Consider the following 19440-nt stretch of genomic DNA (forward strand, 5'->3'; position numbering starts at 1 on the left):
TTTCCTCAGAAGTTTTGTATATTGTTTCTCATTCTATATTCTGCAAGATTTCAATTGATAGGAGGAATGTTTTTTCAGGGTGGTGAGAATGTGGAACTCGCTGCCACATGGAGTGGTTGAAGCAGATGGCATTAATGCATTTAAGGGGAGGTTTGATGCATATTTAAGGGGGAAAGAGAATAGATGGATTGGGAGGGGGTAAATTAGAGTGGGAGAAAGCTTGTGTGGAGAATAAACACTGGCATAGACCAGTTGGGCTGAATGGCCTGTTTCTGTCCTATAGATTCTTTGTAATTCTACGCAAATTAAGACTTAATTTTCAGAAGCAGACCTTTCGCCTACCCAGAATTGCGAACCTGCTGCCCCAATATTAAATTCGTCCTTCAAGGTTTCTGGCCCAGTCGCAACTCGATTACGTTTTTATGTGCAACTTCTCACATTGATCCCTGCCACTAACATCAAGGATCGACAGGTCCTGAAATCCTGGGATTGACACGGGTACACATAATTCCTTTAATAATGCTCAAGACTTGTTTTGTCCTCCTGCAGGTTTGAATGGATTCAAACTTGTGCTACATCACTCCCCACACCCAAGAATGCATCCTGGCCTTTCCCACAGTTCAGTATTTTCATTCGCTAGCCCCCCCGAGAACGTTTACCAGCCTGACCCCAGCCGAAACAATTTACCAGCCTTTGCTCCCCACACCTTCCCTCATACCATTCCTCTTCCCCTCTCCTTCCTTGTCCCAATTATCTATCTGCCCTCTAATCCTGCTTGACCTAAATATTGTATTTGGTCTCGACTCCTCTTGTGCAACGTCATGGGTGATCGACGAGTGGAATCATACAGCATAGAAGGCGGCCATTTGGCCCATCGTTCCTGCGCCGGCTCTCTGAAAGAGCTATCAATTAGTCCCAGTCTTCTGCTCTAGCCCTGCAAATCATTCCTTTTCAAGTATATATCCAATATCCTTTTTGAAAGTTACCTTAAATGTGTGTCTCCTCTGGTTACTGACCCTCTTGCCAATGGAAACAGCTTCTCCCTATCAAAACCCCTTATAGTAATTATTTAAATTTCTTTCGTCCTGGTCTTTTTCTGTAAAAAAAAATTTTCAGCCTGGCTGGTTCAAATTGGAGAATCAGTTTGATGCCTTCGGAGGGAAAATCACGCCCGTTAACTTCCATCAATGGCGAGAAAAAGAAAAGAACTACCACGTAAGAATGCATTACAGTGCAGCACAGCAGTTGAGACTTATTTATGAAAGGAGATTGTTAAGGTTAACAAGTACTGTAAAAATCTAAGCTGTGTCACTGCTACTTTTTTTAAAAACTTATTCTTTTACTGTTTAATAAAGGCATTTGGCAGTTAAATCCTAAATCACAACCTAACGTAGTGTTATTCTGCCACCTTCGGAAGTCAGTGAAAATCAAAAAGGCACAGGATAAAATCAGTAAGCTGAAGTAAAGTGGAGGGGTCCTGGCTCGATGTCCTGGCCATGCTACTAATTTACATAGATGAGTGAAAGTGCTTCCTTGAACATTGGGAGTGAAGGCTCACTGACAGGGGAGATCTGAGACCATGAGCCAAATAAATATCTAGAGTTTAAAAATAAAAGTAAAACAACATAAAATGGCAATATCCATGTCCTACACAGATGTACTATTGCACTATATCACCAGGCCAGCTGGCAAGGTTCCACTGGTCAGTTGAGTACTGCATTTCCCAACTGTGACCATAATTTACAGCATACGTTCTGTATAATGCAGGTACTCGATATCATCACAAGTCCAAGGAAACAGTGAAACTCTGGTCGGAAGGTTTCTGCCAATCAATTCCTTTACAGAAAGCGAGTTGAATACATGGAATTACTGGATACTTGACTTTAAGCTATTTAGCTACGAGATTAATTTGGGATTAGAGTCTGAAGCAGCTGCCAAGTATTCATCGCAAAACACTCTCTCACTCCAACACTGCAACTACAAAATTCTATAAAGGTACTTGACACCAAAATTACTGTCATCCTTCATTTAATACATACAGGTAATTTAAAGCACATGTCTCAGTATTTGCTCTGCACTTGCATGGAGTATGCTTATTCCAAAAGGTAACAATTACTGCTGTAACCGGAGTATGTTTATTCCACTGTGCAACTCTACGCAGTGCACTTTTTGAGCATGGTAAAGGTTAATGGAAATTCAATTAAAGAAATTTTAAACAGTTTAAAACCCAGCACTGTTAAAACTAAAAAAAGTCAACTTGAAAACTTACTAATTGTGAGTGGCATCAAACTTGGTAAACGAAAAAGTTAACTATAGAAGGATTAAAATGATTCACTAAGAGCAGCTGCATAATGGTTAACATTCATTAGTTTAGGGCATTTACTGCTGTTGATCTACAGTAGCAGACAGTAGTGACACAGTGCCAGTGAGAGATGCCACACCAGTCACACATTCATGGTATAAAGAAAGCCCAGTGCCAAAATACTGAAAAAAAAGGCACAGGTGTACTCAGCTCTACATGATCACCGCCACAAGAAAAAAGTCATAAATGTATTGTATAGGGTTCCACTAACACTCCAATATATTGCTGGGGGGAAAAAAAGCTTTGAACAAAACAAGCAAGCTCTCTGTGGCTCTTCAAAATAAAAAAATATTGTAGTACCAGGAACTTCTCCCCTGTTGAAGATGGTGATGCACAATTCCATGGACACTGGCTGCTCTCCGGTACCTTGGTAAAGCAGCATTTCTTCATATGTGAATCTAGATAGTGAGTTTCAGCAGGCTATTTTACCATGGGGAGCATCACAGTGAGTTGTAGCTATGTCTTTACCAGATGTGCGCGCACAAATGTTTTCTAGCAGGAGTCGCTGGACAGGAATGGGAATTATCTCCAATTTCACCTTCCCTTCCGAAATCAGGGACATTGGTGACAAATGTAATGCTCCCACTGCGACCTTGGCTGCAATTAATTAATTCAGCACAGATTAGGGATTGAATCTGGGATCATCCAGGCCTGTATTGTCTCTATCATGCTGGGCAATAAATTTACCCACCGAGCTGAGTAGCTTATCAGAGACGTTTGCCTTTAATTCTCTGTTCTGGCACCTCTGCACTCTTTGCTCTCCCGATTATGCCCTAATCTATTTCGACATTCAAGTCAGTCACATGGCATGCATGTTTTCAGGAAATTTTCAAGTCTCCACACAGCATCGATGCCCACTTAACACCAATTGTGCGGTTGTCATGGTAATGCACTTCAGTGAACAGTTCAAAACCTCTACCAAATGCGAGTGGCAAAGATTACCACAGTGAATTTCTGCTTAGAGTCATGTTTAAATTTTCAAGTTTTGAACTGAAAATCAATGGTAATTGTTCTCATTTCCAGCAGACATGGTATGAACATACAGAATATTCCAGATTTGCTGCAGGAAAAAACAGCACATTTGGTTGGAAAGCTCATATACAGTATAAATATTGGCAATAAGTTGAAACAACAAAGAGTACGGTACTAGCTGAGGGTTGCACAATTGATAAATCTGGGTCCAAATTCAGGCCTTCAAATATTTCAGTCAGTCTGGTTTATACACACCATTGATGGGCTTCATTTCATACTTCACATGTATTTGCACATTTCATTTACTTTACAATCTCAAGCACCAGGAAACATTACAAATGGTCATCAAGGTATTTTCACCACTAAATTAAGCACTGTATTATATTTCACAAACTTCTTTCGCTCTGGTGGAGTCAAATGTCAACAGTTGTGGACCTCAGCCTCTTACATCGAGTTACATCAAAACTGCAGCACAGAAACAGGCCATTTGGCCCAAATGGTCCATGCCGGCGTTTATGCTCCACACGAGCCTCCTCCCTCCCTCCCTACTTCATCTAACCCTATCAGGATACTCTCGTATTCCTTTCTCCTTCATGTGCTTATCTAGCTTCCCCTTAAATGCATCCAAGATATTTGCCTCAACTACTCCTTACGGTAGCACGTTCCACATTTTCACCACACTTTGGGTGAAGAAGTTTCTCCTGATTCTCTATTGGATTTATCAGTGAATATTTTATATTTATGATCTCCAGTTTTGGACCCCAAGTGGAAACATTTTCTCTATGACTACCCTATCAAACCCTATCATTATCTTAAAGACCTCTATCAGGTCACCCATCAGTCTTCTCTTTTCTAGAGAAAAAAGCCCCAACATGTACAGTCTTTCCTGTTAAGTACATCCCCTAAGTTCTGGTATCATCCTTGTGAATCTTTTTTGCACCCTCTCCAATGCCTCTATATCCTTTCTATAATATGGAGACCAGGACTGTGCACAGTACTCCAAGTGTGGTCTAACCAAGGTTCTATACAAGTTTAACATAACTTCTTTGCTTTTCAGTTTATTCTTCCTACCAAAATGCACCACTCTTCGCAGAGTGGACCCCACCAAATGTAAATTCTGTCCCCTGCCCTCAAGTACAGGTCACATATTCAATGTGTAGTTTTCAGGCAGGCTCTATTTTGGTGAAGAATTAGTTCAGGTAATGGACTGGTTTCAGGGGAGTTGAAACAGCAACAACTCCCAGTAGCATTCCCCAAATCTGCTTATTCTTATAAGGGCAACAGCAGAATGGAGCAGAGTGCCATTATGGATATGTGAAAAGGGGCCTAGAGGGAAAGCTTAGGAACACATTAATTGGACAGGAGGAGGAAAACTGCCCATGCGTTATGGAAGTGTCACACTGTAAGTGCTTGGGACATGTTCAACCAGTGCAGGACAGCAATCAACGGAGCTAATAGCATGTTGAACTACTTAGCTGAAACAGTAAAATATAAAAGTCAGAGGAGGTAATGATCACACTACAGTGCTCTCGTCAGATTGCGTTTTAAATACTGTGTCTAGCTACGGTGACCAAAAAAACCGAGAGAGATATCCAAGCCTTGGAAGCAGTGCAGAGGGGGGCCACAAGGCTAATCCCCAGTATCCTGAGTTATGAGGAAAGACTGGAGAAATCTAGGCTCATTAGCATGTAAAGGAGTCTGAGAGGTGATTTATAGAGGTATACGGGCTAGTTAAAGATACAGAAAAATTTAACCTGGAATATTACTTTACATTAAACTGTGGGAGTAGAAGTACTCAGGTTCAAACTAGAGATGGGTACTTTTAGGACAGATACCAGGAAATTCTTCTCCACACAAAGAGTGATCAACATGTGGAATAAGTTTCCATTAAAATAATGGAGGCCAAAACCCTTGAGTCATTTAAGAAATAACTGGATGCTACACTGGGGGGCTGGGGGTGTTAGGATCCCTCTGGATGGATGAATCAAATGGGCAGAATGGCCTTCCTCATCCATAATTATCTTGTGACCAGGCACTTACTAATGTTAAGCCCCTTTCCCCTCTTCTGAAAAAGGCAAGCTATGGTGGTATATAATTGTACAGGATGGACCAACCAGGCAGTACCATCTCTTCATGGGTGAACCATAAACAACCAGCGCCAGTGCCTCAATTAGGATATAATAGGCCAGTCACCAGCTCTACGACTAATTAGGATGCAGTTTTTGTCATCTACCTGACAGTCCCCCAATTACTGCAACACAAAATAATAATTTCAATCCATCAAATCCAATGATGATATAATATTTTATCAGTGGCCCTTCCAAGTACAGAATGTTGAAATCCAATGTTTTTTTAAAATAAATGCTATATCATTCCATCCTGTGGAATGACGATATAGCACACACTAACTACAGTCTACACCTGACAATTCAAAGCCATTTCTTGGGCTAAAATATTTGAATTATCCCAATTATTTGATTATAAGCAACTTAAGAGTTAATATTAGACTCCAATTCCATAATAAGCATTCATAAAATCTTGCATTAGATAGCCTCTACTACAGTTGTACTGGGAGCAGGTTAAGCATTGTAACAAACTCAGCTGAACATGGTGGTTCTGCAGGACAGGAAGGGGAGAGTGGATGTTCGGTTTGGTTGACTTTCACAAACTGCTTCAACTTGGCCTTAGTTGTGTTAAGTTTCAATCTGTTCTAAGGCAAGTGTTGCTCTATCTACACGTCCAGTTGGTATTTTTTTAAATCAGCAGGATATCAAAAAACAATGGGAGATGGAGGCAACAAATATTTTTTTTAAAACACAGGAACGTAGAATGTCTTTTTGCACATTGAGGGATGGAAGAAACACTGTTCTGCGGGGTGTGTAGCTTTATAAGTACAATGCTTATATTTCAAGCATTTGGAAACCGATCCAGTTTCTCCCCTTCTAATAAACAAACTGTTTATGAGATGATCGTGATCTGCAGAACCACCCAAGATATTGTCTCATATTATTCAAGTCTCGTTGGCCACTCCAACTTTGAGCAAGACTGTGGGCAAAATACCTACTCCCAACCATCAGGTAATGTAGCTGCTAGTGCGTGCGCAACTGCAATCCAGTCAATTTGGCCTCTCCTTCGTCTCCATCCTCAATTTATGGGGAAACCCCCTGGTTTCCACGTGATGCTCCCATGTAGCAGAGCAGCCGAGATCAGCAACTTGCTAACTGGGGGGCAGCAGGCGAAAACCTGGAGACGGAGCACGACCTGGCAAACACAGTCATTACACTGCCCCGCTCTCAGCCACTTTAAAAAAAAATTCAAACCACTGCAAAAGAATTTGGATTCCCTTCACCATCCTTCTGCTGTTTTTAGGAAAGTTGAACACTGCGCACTGTTGCTGTGATCAGGGAATCTTTCTGAGACAAGTTGAATTACAAAGGCCAACAGTATGAAGCAGCCAACAGCAATCAATTCATTAACCCAACTGCTTCAGCAGCCTTGCCATTGCAGCTGTTAACTCAGTTCCCTCACATGGTCAGGAACAATTCCTCCAAGCCAGTTTCTCCACTATCAGCACTTGGACAAAAACATTCTTGTAAAAATCAGCACATAGGAAAGCTGCAAGGAAGTTAATCAGAATTCCTGGCAAGCATCTGAATTGTTAAAGGGGATCCTGCTGGTGAGACTCCCCACAGTTCTCCATTATACCTCCCCACATCCCCCCAATATGCACAAATGACTTGAAAAAATGTTATACTTCAAATATGATCTGTTGTCATTCATTTTGCTTCCCTATGAACAGGCACTGGGCATCATGTAGGTTTGTGCACAGATGATGCAATTCATGCCTCATATAACCAGGGCTTTGATGGGTGAACAAGGTAGAAGGCAGCACTGTAACAGCATCAGCCCAAGCAGCAATCCTCATTCTACACTACACACTCAGAACTTAAAAAATATATATATACTACCCAGTTTGTAACTGTGCACGGGAAGTATTTACTAATTGGAACCTGCAACTTGAACGGCTGACTCTCTTGGTTGTGTTAAATCCTGTTCCTCGAGTATTTTTAAATCAGTAATTTTTTTTATTACAAATGCATTGAAAAAGTACCTGCGACTCTCCTAACTTTATACGTTTGCACAATAATCCTCCCTGGAAGGAGAGAGAATTCTGCTGTGTAATTAATGAGTACATTCAGTAATGGAACTAGTCAGGTATATAATTATTCGTTCTACAGCTGAAATTGAAGTATTAGCCAAAGCAAATCTTGTAACGCCACACTGAGCCCCACGTTTGTTTTCCTGAAACGAGGAACTAAAGAGGCTCTACAATTTCATTTTTTAAAAAATTGTTCCTGACACTGCCCGTGAAGATGATGTTCAAGTTTTCAGATTAATTTCAACAAGATGGTGCCTATGCTCACAGTGCTGACCTTTGCTGTTTACCGGGACACTCCTCCAAGCCACACCAGCGTGAGCAAGATCCACAGGATCTGTGGTTCGTTATATATTTCTACTGTGAAACACTGGCATGCTCAGTGTTGGCAGTCACACAGTCAGCTCTCTCTCAAGAGGAAGCTGTCACCAAGTGAAACCTGCTTTTAATTAAAGATAATATATTTCTCTTGTGCCGGTTTTATTTAAAACCCAAGGCTATTGTCATAAATAGTGCTTGGCTTTACTTTTCAAATTTGATTGTGCAACGAAGTTTTGATTTAGAAAGTATTCTGCACTGATCTTCAGGAGTTGAAAGGGGAGCCCGATCGCCATCCTCCCTCAGCTCACATGCAACTATCTCCTATGAATCGCCCTAACCTATTAAAGCCCTGCTTTTACAGGAATGCTGTAAAATAAATGGGGCAACAGACATGCCTCCAGGGACAGAGGTGGTTAGAATCATAGACTGGTTACAGCACAGAAGGCAGCCATTCGGCCCATCAAGCCTGTGCCGGCTCTTTGTAAGAGCATTCCAGTTCGTCCCATTCCCCCGCTCCTTCCCTGTAGTCCTGCAAAATTTTTCTCTTCAAGTGTGTATCCAATTCTGAAAACAGTGACAATGGGAAAAGTGAATGTGCAATGACATTACTGATTCCTGGGGCTCTTTAAATTTCTCCAAGTTACTAACAAGACTGAGCTCTCAGCTCACCAATTAAAAAAAAGGCCAGCAGTGCAGTTTTCACAAACATCAGAAAAGGTTAGTGACTAGAATTGTGAATTCATGAATGCTTGGGTAAAGATTCCCATGTTGCTCTCAGTCTTCAAATTCAGGTACCCAGATCTTGATCATTTATTCTACGGAAGTGTAATTGGTTTTACAATGTAAATGGGGGGAACTGGTTTAATTTGGGTCTTCAAATATATTGTAATATTTACAGGACTGTTGTACCTGTGCAACATTATTTCTCAGTAAAACCCCTTCTTCCAAACATCCGATCTCAATCTAACTCTGGTCTCGTTCTGTGGCATTGACAATACAGCCTGTGAGCAACCAGCAGCCTCAACAAACCTTGCGCCCTGTGCCTCCATTTGTGGCTATTGGCTCTGCTGGTTGTTCCCAGCATGCAGTGCTGATTCCTCTTGCTCGTCAGTAAAGGAAGGCTAGGGAGTACTATTGAGAGGCAGGTCCCCACCAGCACCCATAACGTATGAACGAGCTCTGTTAAAACAGCACTTTTAACAATCCACAATGTTACTACAAACACATGCTTCGGAAATGGAGTGAGTGCTCTCTCAGTGTTTGCTTAGTGAGGCTTAAACAAAATCATTTATTGCCTGTCCTCTTGATCTGTAGAGTAACTAAGAAGCAAAACCATAAAATATCACCGTGACAGGATCTAGATTTACAAAAAGCAAAATGTGACTTGGGAAACGGCTAAGCTAAATCCCTTTAAAATACTGCCAGGAAAATTTTTAAAAATTAATTCTCTGGATGTGGGCATCACTGGCAAGGCTAGCATTTATTGCCCAACCCTAATCGTCCTGAGATGGTGGCGGTGGGCCGCCTTCTTGAATCTCTGCAGCAGTTTGATACAACTGAGTGGCTTGCTAGGCCACTTCAGAGGGCAGTTAAGAATCAACCACACTGATATGGGACTGGAGTCACATATAGGCCAGGCCGGGTATGGATGGCAGGTTTCCTTCCCAAAAGAACATTCGTGAATTAGATGGGTTTTTACAACAATCCGACAGGTCACAGTCCCTCTATCTACTCTATCAAATCTTTTAATCATTTTAAACCTCAATTAGATCATCCCTTAATCTTCTACACTCAAGGGACTAATGTTTACGTGCAAAGCAGTACTGGCAAAGGCCTAGGAGTAGGCCTATGGTTCATCCTCTTTGGCAGAAAATTGTGCCTGACCAGGGGAGATTCAAAGGGTATAAAATAAAACATACAATAAAAATGGAATCTTATATCATGTACAACAGCTGCAGAAAATTAGAATCAATAACCTAACATAAACCAAGCAATAGCGAACAAACTATGACATCATCCCTAGCAACCACTCAGATATTCCTATGGGCTTGCATGAGACCAGGTTTTTTCTAAAAATACACTAGTCGTTTTATTGATTTGAGTAGGAAGCTCTTATTGCTTTTAATCTAATCAGAAGCAACTGCATTGACCTTAAATTTAACCATGTGGTGCTTACTTGAAGTGTAGGTCCTTAAAAGTGAAGTGGGTCTCTACAATGCCTGTGGTCTTGACTCTGGTTCGCAGCACATCCTGCTGGGTAGGGATGTAATCAGATCTCGCTATCCTTTCAAGATCGTTCAGATAACTGTACAAAGATTGAAAAAAAAACTCAATTAACAATTATCCACTGACTGTAATCCTAACGCAAGACAAATTATAATGGCACTGCACATTTGCAGAGTTAGCATAATTTAAGTATAACCAACAAACTTCAACAATGTCATGAGCCACATGATGAGTTCCTAATATTGACCATAGCACTGGTGAGAAATTGCTAAGTGGAGGCAAGATATTTCCTCACCGTAGAAGGAACACATCAAGAGGTGCTCTTGGACACCTCCTAATGGCCAATTATTGTAGCATTGGTAGAGGACCTCAAAAGTTCATCTGGCTTCCCTCAATGTCCAACAGTGGGGGAGGTGAAGGAGAAAGAAAAGTAACAGAGGCTGGGAAAGTGGTCCACCTTGGACAGTTTCAGAAAAACAGGCTTGATGGGCCAGGTCAATACCTCTATTATTGGGTGGACCAAACAGCAACATTGATGGCAGACTGACCCACCTTGTGGCTTAGGAGCAGAGACGGTAGTGGGAGGTACAGCAACATTATGAAACAAGTGAAATTGAGAGTTCACGTTCTCATCTGTAATGTTGTGCGGGGGAAGCACGGAGCACAGTCCGGGTTCTTCCCAATAGAGGAGGGGGGAAAATACTGGGGGTGGGAGGGTTCCATCATGTTGTATTTTCGTAGGCAGATCGAGAGGAACATTAGCTGAGATCTGGAAGCAGGTAAAATTGGGGAACTGTGTTTTGAAGGTGGGGGGCAGGGGGAGGGAAGGGGTGTGAATAGAGAATGGCAAGCTAGTTAGATGTATTATGGGTTAATTTTGGCAACGTAATTTGAGCCCTATTGCATAAACAAACATTCAGAATAATTAACCAGTATTATCAGTTCTCTCAACATCCGCTTTAGTGATAATATAAGGACAGACGAGAAATGATCACTTTTGCCTTCAGCACCACACCCTAAGTCAACAGATGAGCACGTGGAATTCCAATACAAACAATGACAGCTGACAGAATTAATCATTGGTGACGTTGCATTATTGCAAAGCCCTTCCACTTTCACTAATACCCAGGTGTCCTCTACAATTGAGATGCAACTTCCATATACTTGAGGGAAGTGCAGATGTGCTGTACCATCATGGATGCAATATCCTGTATGTAGTGCTTCCCCCGCACAACATATTGAATGGCAGAGCAGGCTCGAAGGGCCAAATGGCCTCCTCCTGCTCCTATTTTCTATGTAACGTCCACCTGAGATGGCAGATTTTACATCTTACCCGAAAGACACATCTCTGACAGTGCAGCACTAGATTATGTGCCGAAGTCACTGCAGTGAGGCTTGAACCCGTGACCTTCCGACTCGAGAGGCAGGAACGTTACCACTAACTAAAGAATACTCCATTATGCCTCGAGTTGCCAATCTCATTGGTGCCAGCAGAAAGGGGAGGACAGGTGAGTGGAGGCCAGACACTTTCACAAACAGAAGCAGAAGAAACTGGTCAAGTTATTCCCCTGGGGTTAGGCAGGGCTGCTCTCATACATTTCCTTTTGGCAAATACACAGCAGTCTGCACTCCAGTCATTTGGCTGCTGCATCAGATAGCGAATGAAGCAAAGTAAAAATAACCAAAAGAACACAGCTAAAAATATATATTTACAAGACATTGGGGGACAGCTCTAACCTCCCCACACCCTGAGAACATTAGTATTTATCTCCTGTGTCTCTGTACATCCATTTAAAGCAAATAGTTCCATAAGTGATTCTAATAAACGATGTGCAATTCAACCGGTAATGAACATGCTGAAGCCAGTGAGGTTCCGCCCTGTTATACAATGTACCACACGACTTGGAAAACAAAGTGCTTTTAAACCATTGGATGAAATTGTTTCAATAGCACCAGCTAATACCTTGAACAGACGGGGCCCCGATTTTACATCTTACCCGAAAGACACACCTGACAGTGCAGAACTAGACTACAAGCTGAAGTCACTGGAGTGAGGCTTGAACCCATGACCCCGTCTACTTTAGGCTTTCTGGCACTTGCTGTGGAAGTTTAAAGTTAAACTTGACCCCTCCTGAGGAATCATCACCAACAAATCAGCTATTTTGCCACCTTTCCTTTTAAAGTCTCTCCCTACATTACTCCCCAGCAAAGTCTGTCAACAACTCCTAGGTGCTGAGTAATAGCCTCGGGTGACTTGGCTTCAAGTTTTCCATTACTCCCTTTCAGCAAATGCCACAACTTAATTTTCCTCTTTTAATTGGGGACTGACGAGAAAAGTTGAAACTCTTCCCAATCACTTATTACAGAATACTGGTTTTGATTATTCCACTAAAATGATAGGATGCGTGTATTGATAACTGAAGAAAAACGTACTTCACGTCTTCTGAGGGAACTCAGTTATTTATCTGACCCTTTCCTTTAAACGAGTGCAATGGGACTACAAACAGCTGCTTTAGTAACACTTGATTTTCCCAGCCACTTGGTACCCAGCCATAGGTGTCAGCCTTAGCTCAGTGGGCAACACACTCCCCTCTCAGTCAGAAGGTCATGGGTTCAACTTCCACTCTAGAGACTTGAGTGTGTTATCTAGACTGACACTCCCAGTGCAGTTCTGAGGGAGCGCTGCACTGTTGGAGGTGCCGTCTTTCGGATGAGATGTTACTGAGGCCCCATCCGCCCGCTCAGGTGGACGTAAAAGATCCCGTGGCACTATTTCGAAGAGCAGGGTGCTCTCCTCGGTGGCTTGGCCAATATTTGTCCCTCAACCATCATCACTAAAACAGATTATCTGGTCATTATCACATTGCTGTTTGTGGGACCTCACTGTGCACAAATTGGCTGCCACATTTCCTACATTACAACAGTGACGACACTTCAAAAGTATTTCATTGGCTGTAAAGTGCTTTGGGTCGTGAAAAGAGCTATATAAATGCAAGGTTTTTCTTTACACTGTACAGTCGGGCAGGACTGGACATGCCTCTACTCATTCACCATCACCCAACACTTAATTGTATCAAATCTTTACAGACTGCAGGCCACTACTCAGTATAATTTGAAGAGATTTTCCAAGCTCAGTGACCTACAACTTTAAACGTTCACAATTATTTCCTCTTAATTATTTTTAATATATGCTTCCAACACTACTCCCAAGAGTGTTAACAAGTAACCTATTCCCAGTTCACTCATTGCCTGGAGCACGTACAGCAACCTGGATTGAAGTGCCGACTGATTTGGCCCCACTCAGGATCAAGTAAGGCCATTCCCCACATGGGAATTGTAAGCACGTACTCATATCTTACCACTCTGTTGCATGGCCCATTGATAGACCAACATGCTACGTTGCAGTGACAGACTTAAATTTATATGTTGAAAATATTCGAATCCCTCCAAACCTGAGTGTGTTTTGAAATTCAGTTTATTGTCCAAGATGCTGCAATGTAAAGATTTCTATAAAACAGCAACAGAACTTAAGTGCTTTTACTGGGAGGTGTCAGTCAGTGGTGAAACTTGGACATAGGCTGCAGTTAGGTCATTGAACCCCTCCCCCCTTTTGACCCTCTTCTAAACATGTACCAGAAAGAATTAAGTTCCGTGTCTAAATCATGGGTTCCATGACTGGTCGACAAGCTCTTGAATAAATAATCACACTCACTTTCGCACAAGACACAGTCAGTTCCGAGGCACCTCCTCCCACTACCCCTCCCCCCCCCCACCCCCCAAACCAGCACCCAAGAAAAAATGTCTGCACAGTACTGACTGCAGCCAGTGTCTAAGTGTCAAGGCCCCATGACTGTTCAGCAATTAAACAGGGAATCTCACCTTTTAGTTACTGCAGCAGATTTCACTAATCGTTGATATTCTGAACAGTTCTTTTACAGTTACTGTAAATGGTTTGGGTGTTAATGCAATACTCATTTAGAAACAGCTTCTGGTTCCATGCATTTTTATTACGTTGCTGCATACAATCCAAGAGCAGTGGAATGTTCAAGAAAAATTACTTTTGCAGATGTTCTGTGAAACTGACTCAATAAAAAGTATGAAAGGTGGGGGGAAAAAACTCATTACTTTCACATCATCACGACGTGAATCTGTTCAGGGTCATCGAACAGGAAAGAGGTTTGCTGGCACTTCGAACATGGCAAAAGCATTAATCGGCACTCTCGAAGTTTATTAAGATTAACAGACATCTCTTCACTCTGTGCATGCCTGACCTCATCCTGGAACCCGAGCAGGACGCTACGTGCTGTTCCCCTTGCCTCAGAAGGAGCCTGTAACTTCATCACCATAGAAACATCCAGAATGGGAAGAGAGAAAAAAAATCAAGTAGCAGACCCACAGTAACTATTTATACACCATGTCATAGGCTTTGTAATGTTTACTTCTTAAATCTAAATGTCAGTATGTTCTGGATCACTCAGATCAGTAGTTCTTCATTGAAGTGAGTTTTTTTTAAAAAGAGAGATTGGGAGGTCATTCTCAAGAGTAAAAGTTTTCAAATATTTTGAGGAGTAACTTAACATGGCCCCCCCGCCCCCCAATAGCTTAATGGGTAAATGCACTGCAGACTGTGCACAGATCAGAAAAGTCTCAGATTTGATCCCTGGTCTGCGCTGGGTTAACTGATCATGGCCAGCACAGCAGCACTGGAAGCACTACAGTGGAGAGAAGGGGAAGAGAATGGAGAAAAAAAAAAATCGGGCTTCCTACTCCAGATATCTAGCCAGTGCCTCCAACTAGACAGCATGAGACATTGGTTGAGGACAGGATCGGGTCCTGCTATTAAAATCAATTGTATTGACAGGCCTACATCATAACTCATCTACTTCAGCCATATAACCTGCAATTAGTGTGCTTGCACTATAACAGCTTTATAAAAAAAAACTTAGCCCCTAGTTATAAGTAACCTAGACGGTTACATAATCTAAATAGTCGATTCATTCAAGGAAATAACCTCATTGTACAGTTCTACTGATCTCTGTAAACTGCTCAAACATTGGTCTCATTCATAGAATGATACAGCACAGGAGACCATTCAGCCCATTGTGCCAGCTCTTAGAAAGAGCTATCCAATTAGTCCCACTCCCTTGCTCTTTCCCTATAGCCCTGTAAACTTTTCCCCTTCAAGTATTTATCCAATTCCCCTTTGAAAGTTATTATTGAATCTGCTTCCACCACCCTTTCAGGCACTGCGTCCCAGATAATAACAGCTTGCTGCGTAAAAAAAATTCTCCTCATGTTGCCTCTGGTTCTTTTGCCAATTACCTTAAATCTGTGTCCTCTGGTTACCGACCCTTCTGCCACTGGTAACAGCTTCTCCTTATTTACTCTATTAACACCCTTCATGATTTTGAACATGTCAACTGAATCTCCCCTTAACCTTCTCTGCTCCAAGGACAACCCCAGTTTCTCTAATCTCTCCATGTAACTCGAGTCTTTCATCCCCGATACCATTCTAGTAAATCTCCTCTGTACCGTCTAAAGCCTTGAAATCCTTCCTAAAGTGTGGTCCCCAGAATTGGACACAATACTCCGGCTGAGGCCTAACTAGTGATTGTTTATGACGACACTATCAAAACCACGTCATAGAATTACTGCCCTGTAATTCATCAGCAGCTACCTCGTGTCCTCAAAATAGACTGAAATAATCATTGCAAAATACCATTGAGATATTCCTAGTTTCAAACCTTGACTTCAAAAAAATGGGGGGGAGGGAGAGGGGCAGGGGGGGGGGGGGGATGTGGAGAGATAAAGCAGTTCAGGTTACTGTTTTCGTCTAAATATCTGGCATTATAAAAGCAGCAGCAATCCCACTGGTGCTGTTTATTTTGCAGTGAACATACAGCAAAGAAGCCCTTTTTACTATATCACTAGGACACATTCATTGCTCTAAAATGGAGCATACGACACCATGCAATGTTTCTGTAACAAGGAATATTGTAATAATCAATAGGCCCTTTTATGCTATACACCAGATCTTCGCAGAGTGACCGAAATGTGCCAGTCTCCTGAATTTATATTGCATTTGCCGATGTGTCTCTGAACTGGCAGCAACGTGCATTCCAAGGAGCTTGTACATGTGCAGGGAAGCCATTACAAATCCAATACTGCATATGCACAATGTAACTGCATCGTGATGACTGAGATGGGGAAAAATTTCTTCACTCATGTAAAAAGTCGGCTAAGCCAGGTGGTGAAGGATAGAATACTAGAGCCAGGACTTCAGTTGTTTCCAAGCCTTTATTCATGGAGATCACCTTACACATCATGTCCCGCTCGATAAGCTCCCTGCTATAAATGGATACGAGAGTCCCCAATTGATATCCACCACCTGAATATAATTAACACTAATTGATACAAACCACCTGGATACAATTAACTCAGGACTGTGAATCTTTTGAATTCTCGACCCCAGAGTGCGGTGGGTGCTCAATCGTCGAGTATATTCAAGACCGAGATCGATAGATTTTTGGACACTAAGGGAATCAAGGAATATGGAGATAGGGTGGGAAAGTGGAGTTGAGGTAAAAGATCAGCCACGGTTTTGTTGGGTGGCAGAGCCGGCTCGAGGGGCCTTATGGCCTATTCTTGTTACTATTTCTTATGTGATGTCAACAGATGAGACTGCAACATGCAAAATGGGCCTTCTTCAGCAAGTAAATGCACAGCATCGCTAGGAGGAGTTACTACCAATGCAACGCATTTAGTTGGCGAAGTTAGATGGTCAGCAGGTGGAAAACGTGTCTTCTTGGCCGAAAGTCTAACTAATCAGGTAGTTTTACGTGCAACTGGTTGCCAGTTATAGGAGACCCAGCAGCTGACAATTACAAAAGCAGCTAATGCAGTCAAGAAAAGTCACATACACTTTCTTCACGGTTAAATGCGGACCATTCACAGAGCCTCCTCAATGCCGATAGCCCCTCTTCAAATGGACTCCTTGATGACAAGAATCCCTCTTCACTATGATCTGCACACGCTCGAGTGGAATGGATAATTTACTTTAGTATTCTTATGCTATTCACGTGCAACATATTGTTTTGATTAAAATAGTTATTTTAAAATACCATAGGAAGGATATTGAGGCTTTGGAGAGGGTACAGTGCAGATTCAGTAAGATGCTGCCTAAGAGGAAATACAAATTCGAAGACAGACTTGAAAAATCAGAGCTTTTCTCGTTAGAACACAGAACTATGGGTTGATATAATGGACGTGTTTAAAATCATGAAAGGATGGGACAGAATAGATGGAAGCAGACTGTTTCCAGTACGTGAGGTCAAAAATGAGAGGCGAGAGACACAAGATTAAATATAAGAGATTTAGAGCAGAGAACGAGAGAAACACACACACACACACACACACACACACACACACACACACAGTGTTGTGAGGCTGTGGAATTCACCTCCAAAGCAGGTAAACATGATTTGGACCATTTGCTCACATGGAGAGTAAACACCAACACTGACTGGTTGGGCTGAATGGCCTGTTTCCATGTTGTAACTTCTGTGTCTTTCTATGCATATTTCTGCATATACCAGAAAATGTGTTAGTTTGAAAGCAAGGGCTAGTGCTTTAATGGGGTGTATTTGCATCTACTGACAGAAAAACACATTGATTGAGGTCCACATTTTAGTGACATGCCTCACTTTTAAAAAAGACAGCTATCGTTATTTACAGGCGAATTAGCTTAACATCTGTGGTGTCTTATCACCACAGATAAGAATTATTCTTCTTAATTGAAGAATAAAGTCTTCATTTAAGGATGAGATTACCACGTATCTAAATAAGGAGAGTGGCGTCAGTATTGATATATAGTGCTGACACTTGGACATTTACTAAAAAAAGAGAAACTAGATGGCACCTACACAAGACTATTGTGAAAAGCCTTAGATGTGAGCTGAAAAAACCTCATCCCCAATGGAATACTACGTGGAGACTTAGAACAACAGTAATAAAGCATAGAAGGCTGAAACTTTCTGGACATTTCTTCAAAGCAAAGAAGGAACTGGCTTCAAAACCATTATTCTGGGAACCAAAATATGGAAACTAAGAGGTCAGCCTAGATTTAAGTACAATACTCAACTTGTATGGGATATGGAAATTCCCACGAAAGTACAATCATTCATGATGAATAAAGAGGTGTGAAGGACAGTCTCGAGCACCAACGATAGTCGACCAAGGATGATGATGAGATGAAGAGAAAATAGTTCAAAGTAGCCAGCATGGATTTCAAAAGTGACAATCATGCTTGACAAAGCTCAGAATTCTTTGAAGAGGCAACAGACATGGTAGATCTGGGAAATGCAGTGGATGTAGTGCACGTGGACTTTAGGAAAACCTTTGAGAAAGTGCCATTTGAGAGATTACTAGAGAAGATTGAAGTGTATAGAATTGGGGGAGGATAGCAAACGATTAAAAATTAGTTAGAAGGCAGAAAAAAGAGATTAAGAGTTAAGGGCAGTTTTTCCAGAGTGGCTGGAAGTAGGTTGTGGTGTCACACAGGGTTTAGTTCTGGGGCCACTTCTGTTCACTGTATAGCGATAATCTGGATATAGGGCTATAGGGAATGGTGTCAAAATTTGCAGATGATACCAAAAGTAGGAGATATAGTTAATCCTTTCGAAGGCCAAGGAAAACTGAAAAGATAGGGGAATGGGCTAAAATGTGGCAGATAGAATTCAATAAGTTTGAGGTGATGCATTTTGGTTAAAAAAATAAAAGTAGTGATAATATTCTAAATGGAAGTAGGTTTATTAGTGCTGTAGAAAAGCAGAGGGATTTGGGGGTACAGGTTCACAGAACATTAAAGGCAGTACCTCAAGTTGAAACGGCTGCAAAAAAAAAGCTAATGGAATTCTAGGTTTTATCCCAAGGAGGCATGGAATATAAAAGCCGAGAGGTAATGATGAGCCTCCATAAAACCTTAAGACCCAAGTTAGAGCACTGCATGCAATATTGGGCGCCACACTATAAGAAGGATATTGAGGCCTTAGAAAGAGTACAATACAGATTCACTAGGTTGCTGCCTGGTATGAGGAAATACAAATAAGACGACTTGAAAAAGTGCCTGTGTTTTCATTAGAACGCAGATTACAGAGCGATATAACAGAAGTGTTTAAAATTATGAAAGTAAGGGAGAGAGTAGATAGAAGCAGACTGTTTCCAGCAGTTGGAGGTCAAGATTAAATGCAGGAGACTTGGAAGAGGGCAAGAGAAACATTTTCACAGACAGCTATAAGGTTGTGTAATTTACTTCCAGGGTTAGTGGTTGAAGCAGAAACTAGGTCAACATTCAAGATCAGATTGAAAAAGGGGACAAAGGAAAAGGAGAAGGGATATGGGAACA

At 41.7% G+C, this 19440-nt stretch overlaps 1 protein-coding gene across 1 annotated transcript in view; it reads right to left on the reverse strand.

The window, feature by feature from the left end:
* The window catches only part of gnai2a (guanine nucleotide binding protein (G protein), alpha inhibiting activity polypeptide 2a), a 214096-nt gene that overhangs the window by 35097 nt on the left and 159559 nt on the right, over positions 1-19440 (reverse strand). The window contains exon 5 of the mRNA XM_067998498.1: positions 9988-10116. Coding sequence (XP_067854599.1) covers positions 9988-10116 — 129 coding nt within the window. The remainder of the gene's footprint in view (positions 1-9987; positions 10117-19440) is intronic.

Source organism: Heptranchias perlo, chromosome 17 (assembly GCF_035084215.1).
Source record: "Heptranchias perlo isolate sHepPer1 chromosome 17, sHepPer1.hap1, whole genome shotgun sequence".
In the NCBI taxonomy this organism is placed as follows: domain Eukaryota; kingdom Metazoa; phylum Chordata; class Chondrichthyes; order Hexanchiformes; family Hexanchidae; genus Heptranchias; species Heptranchias perlo.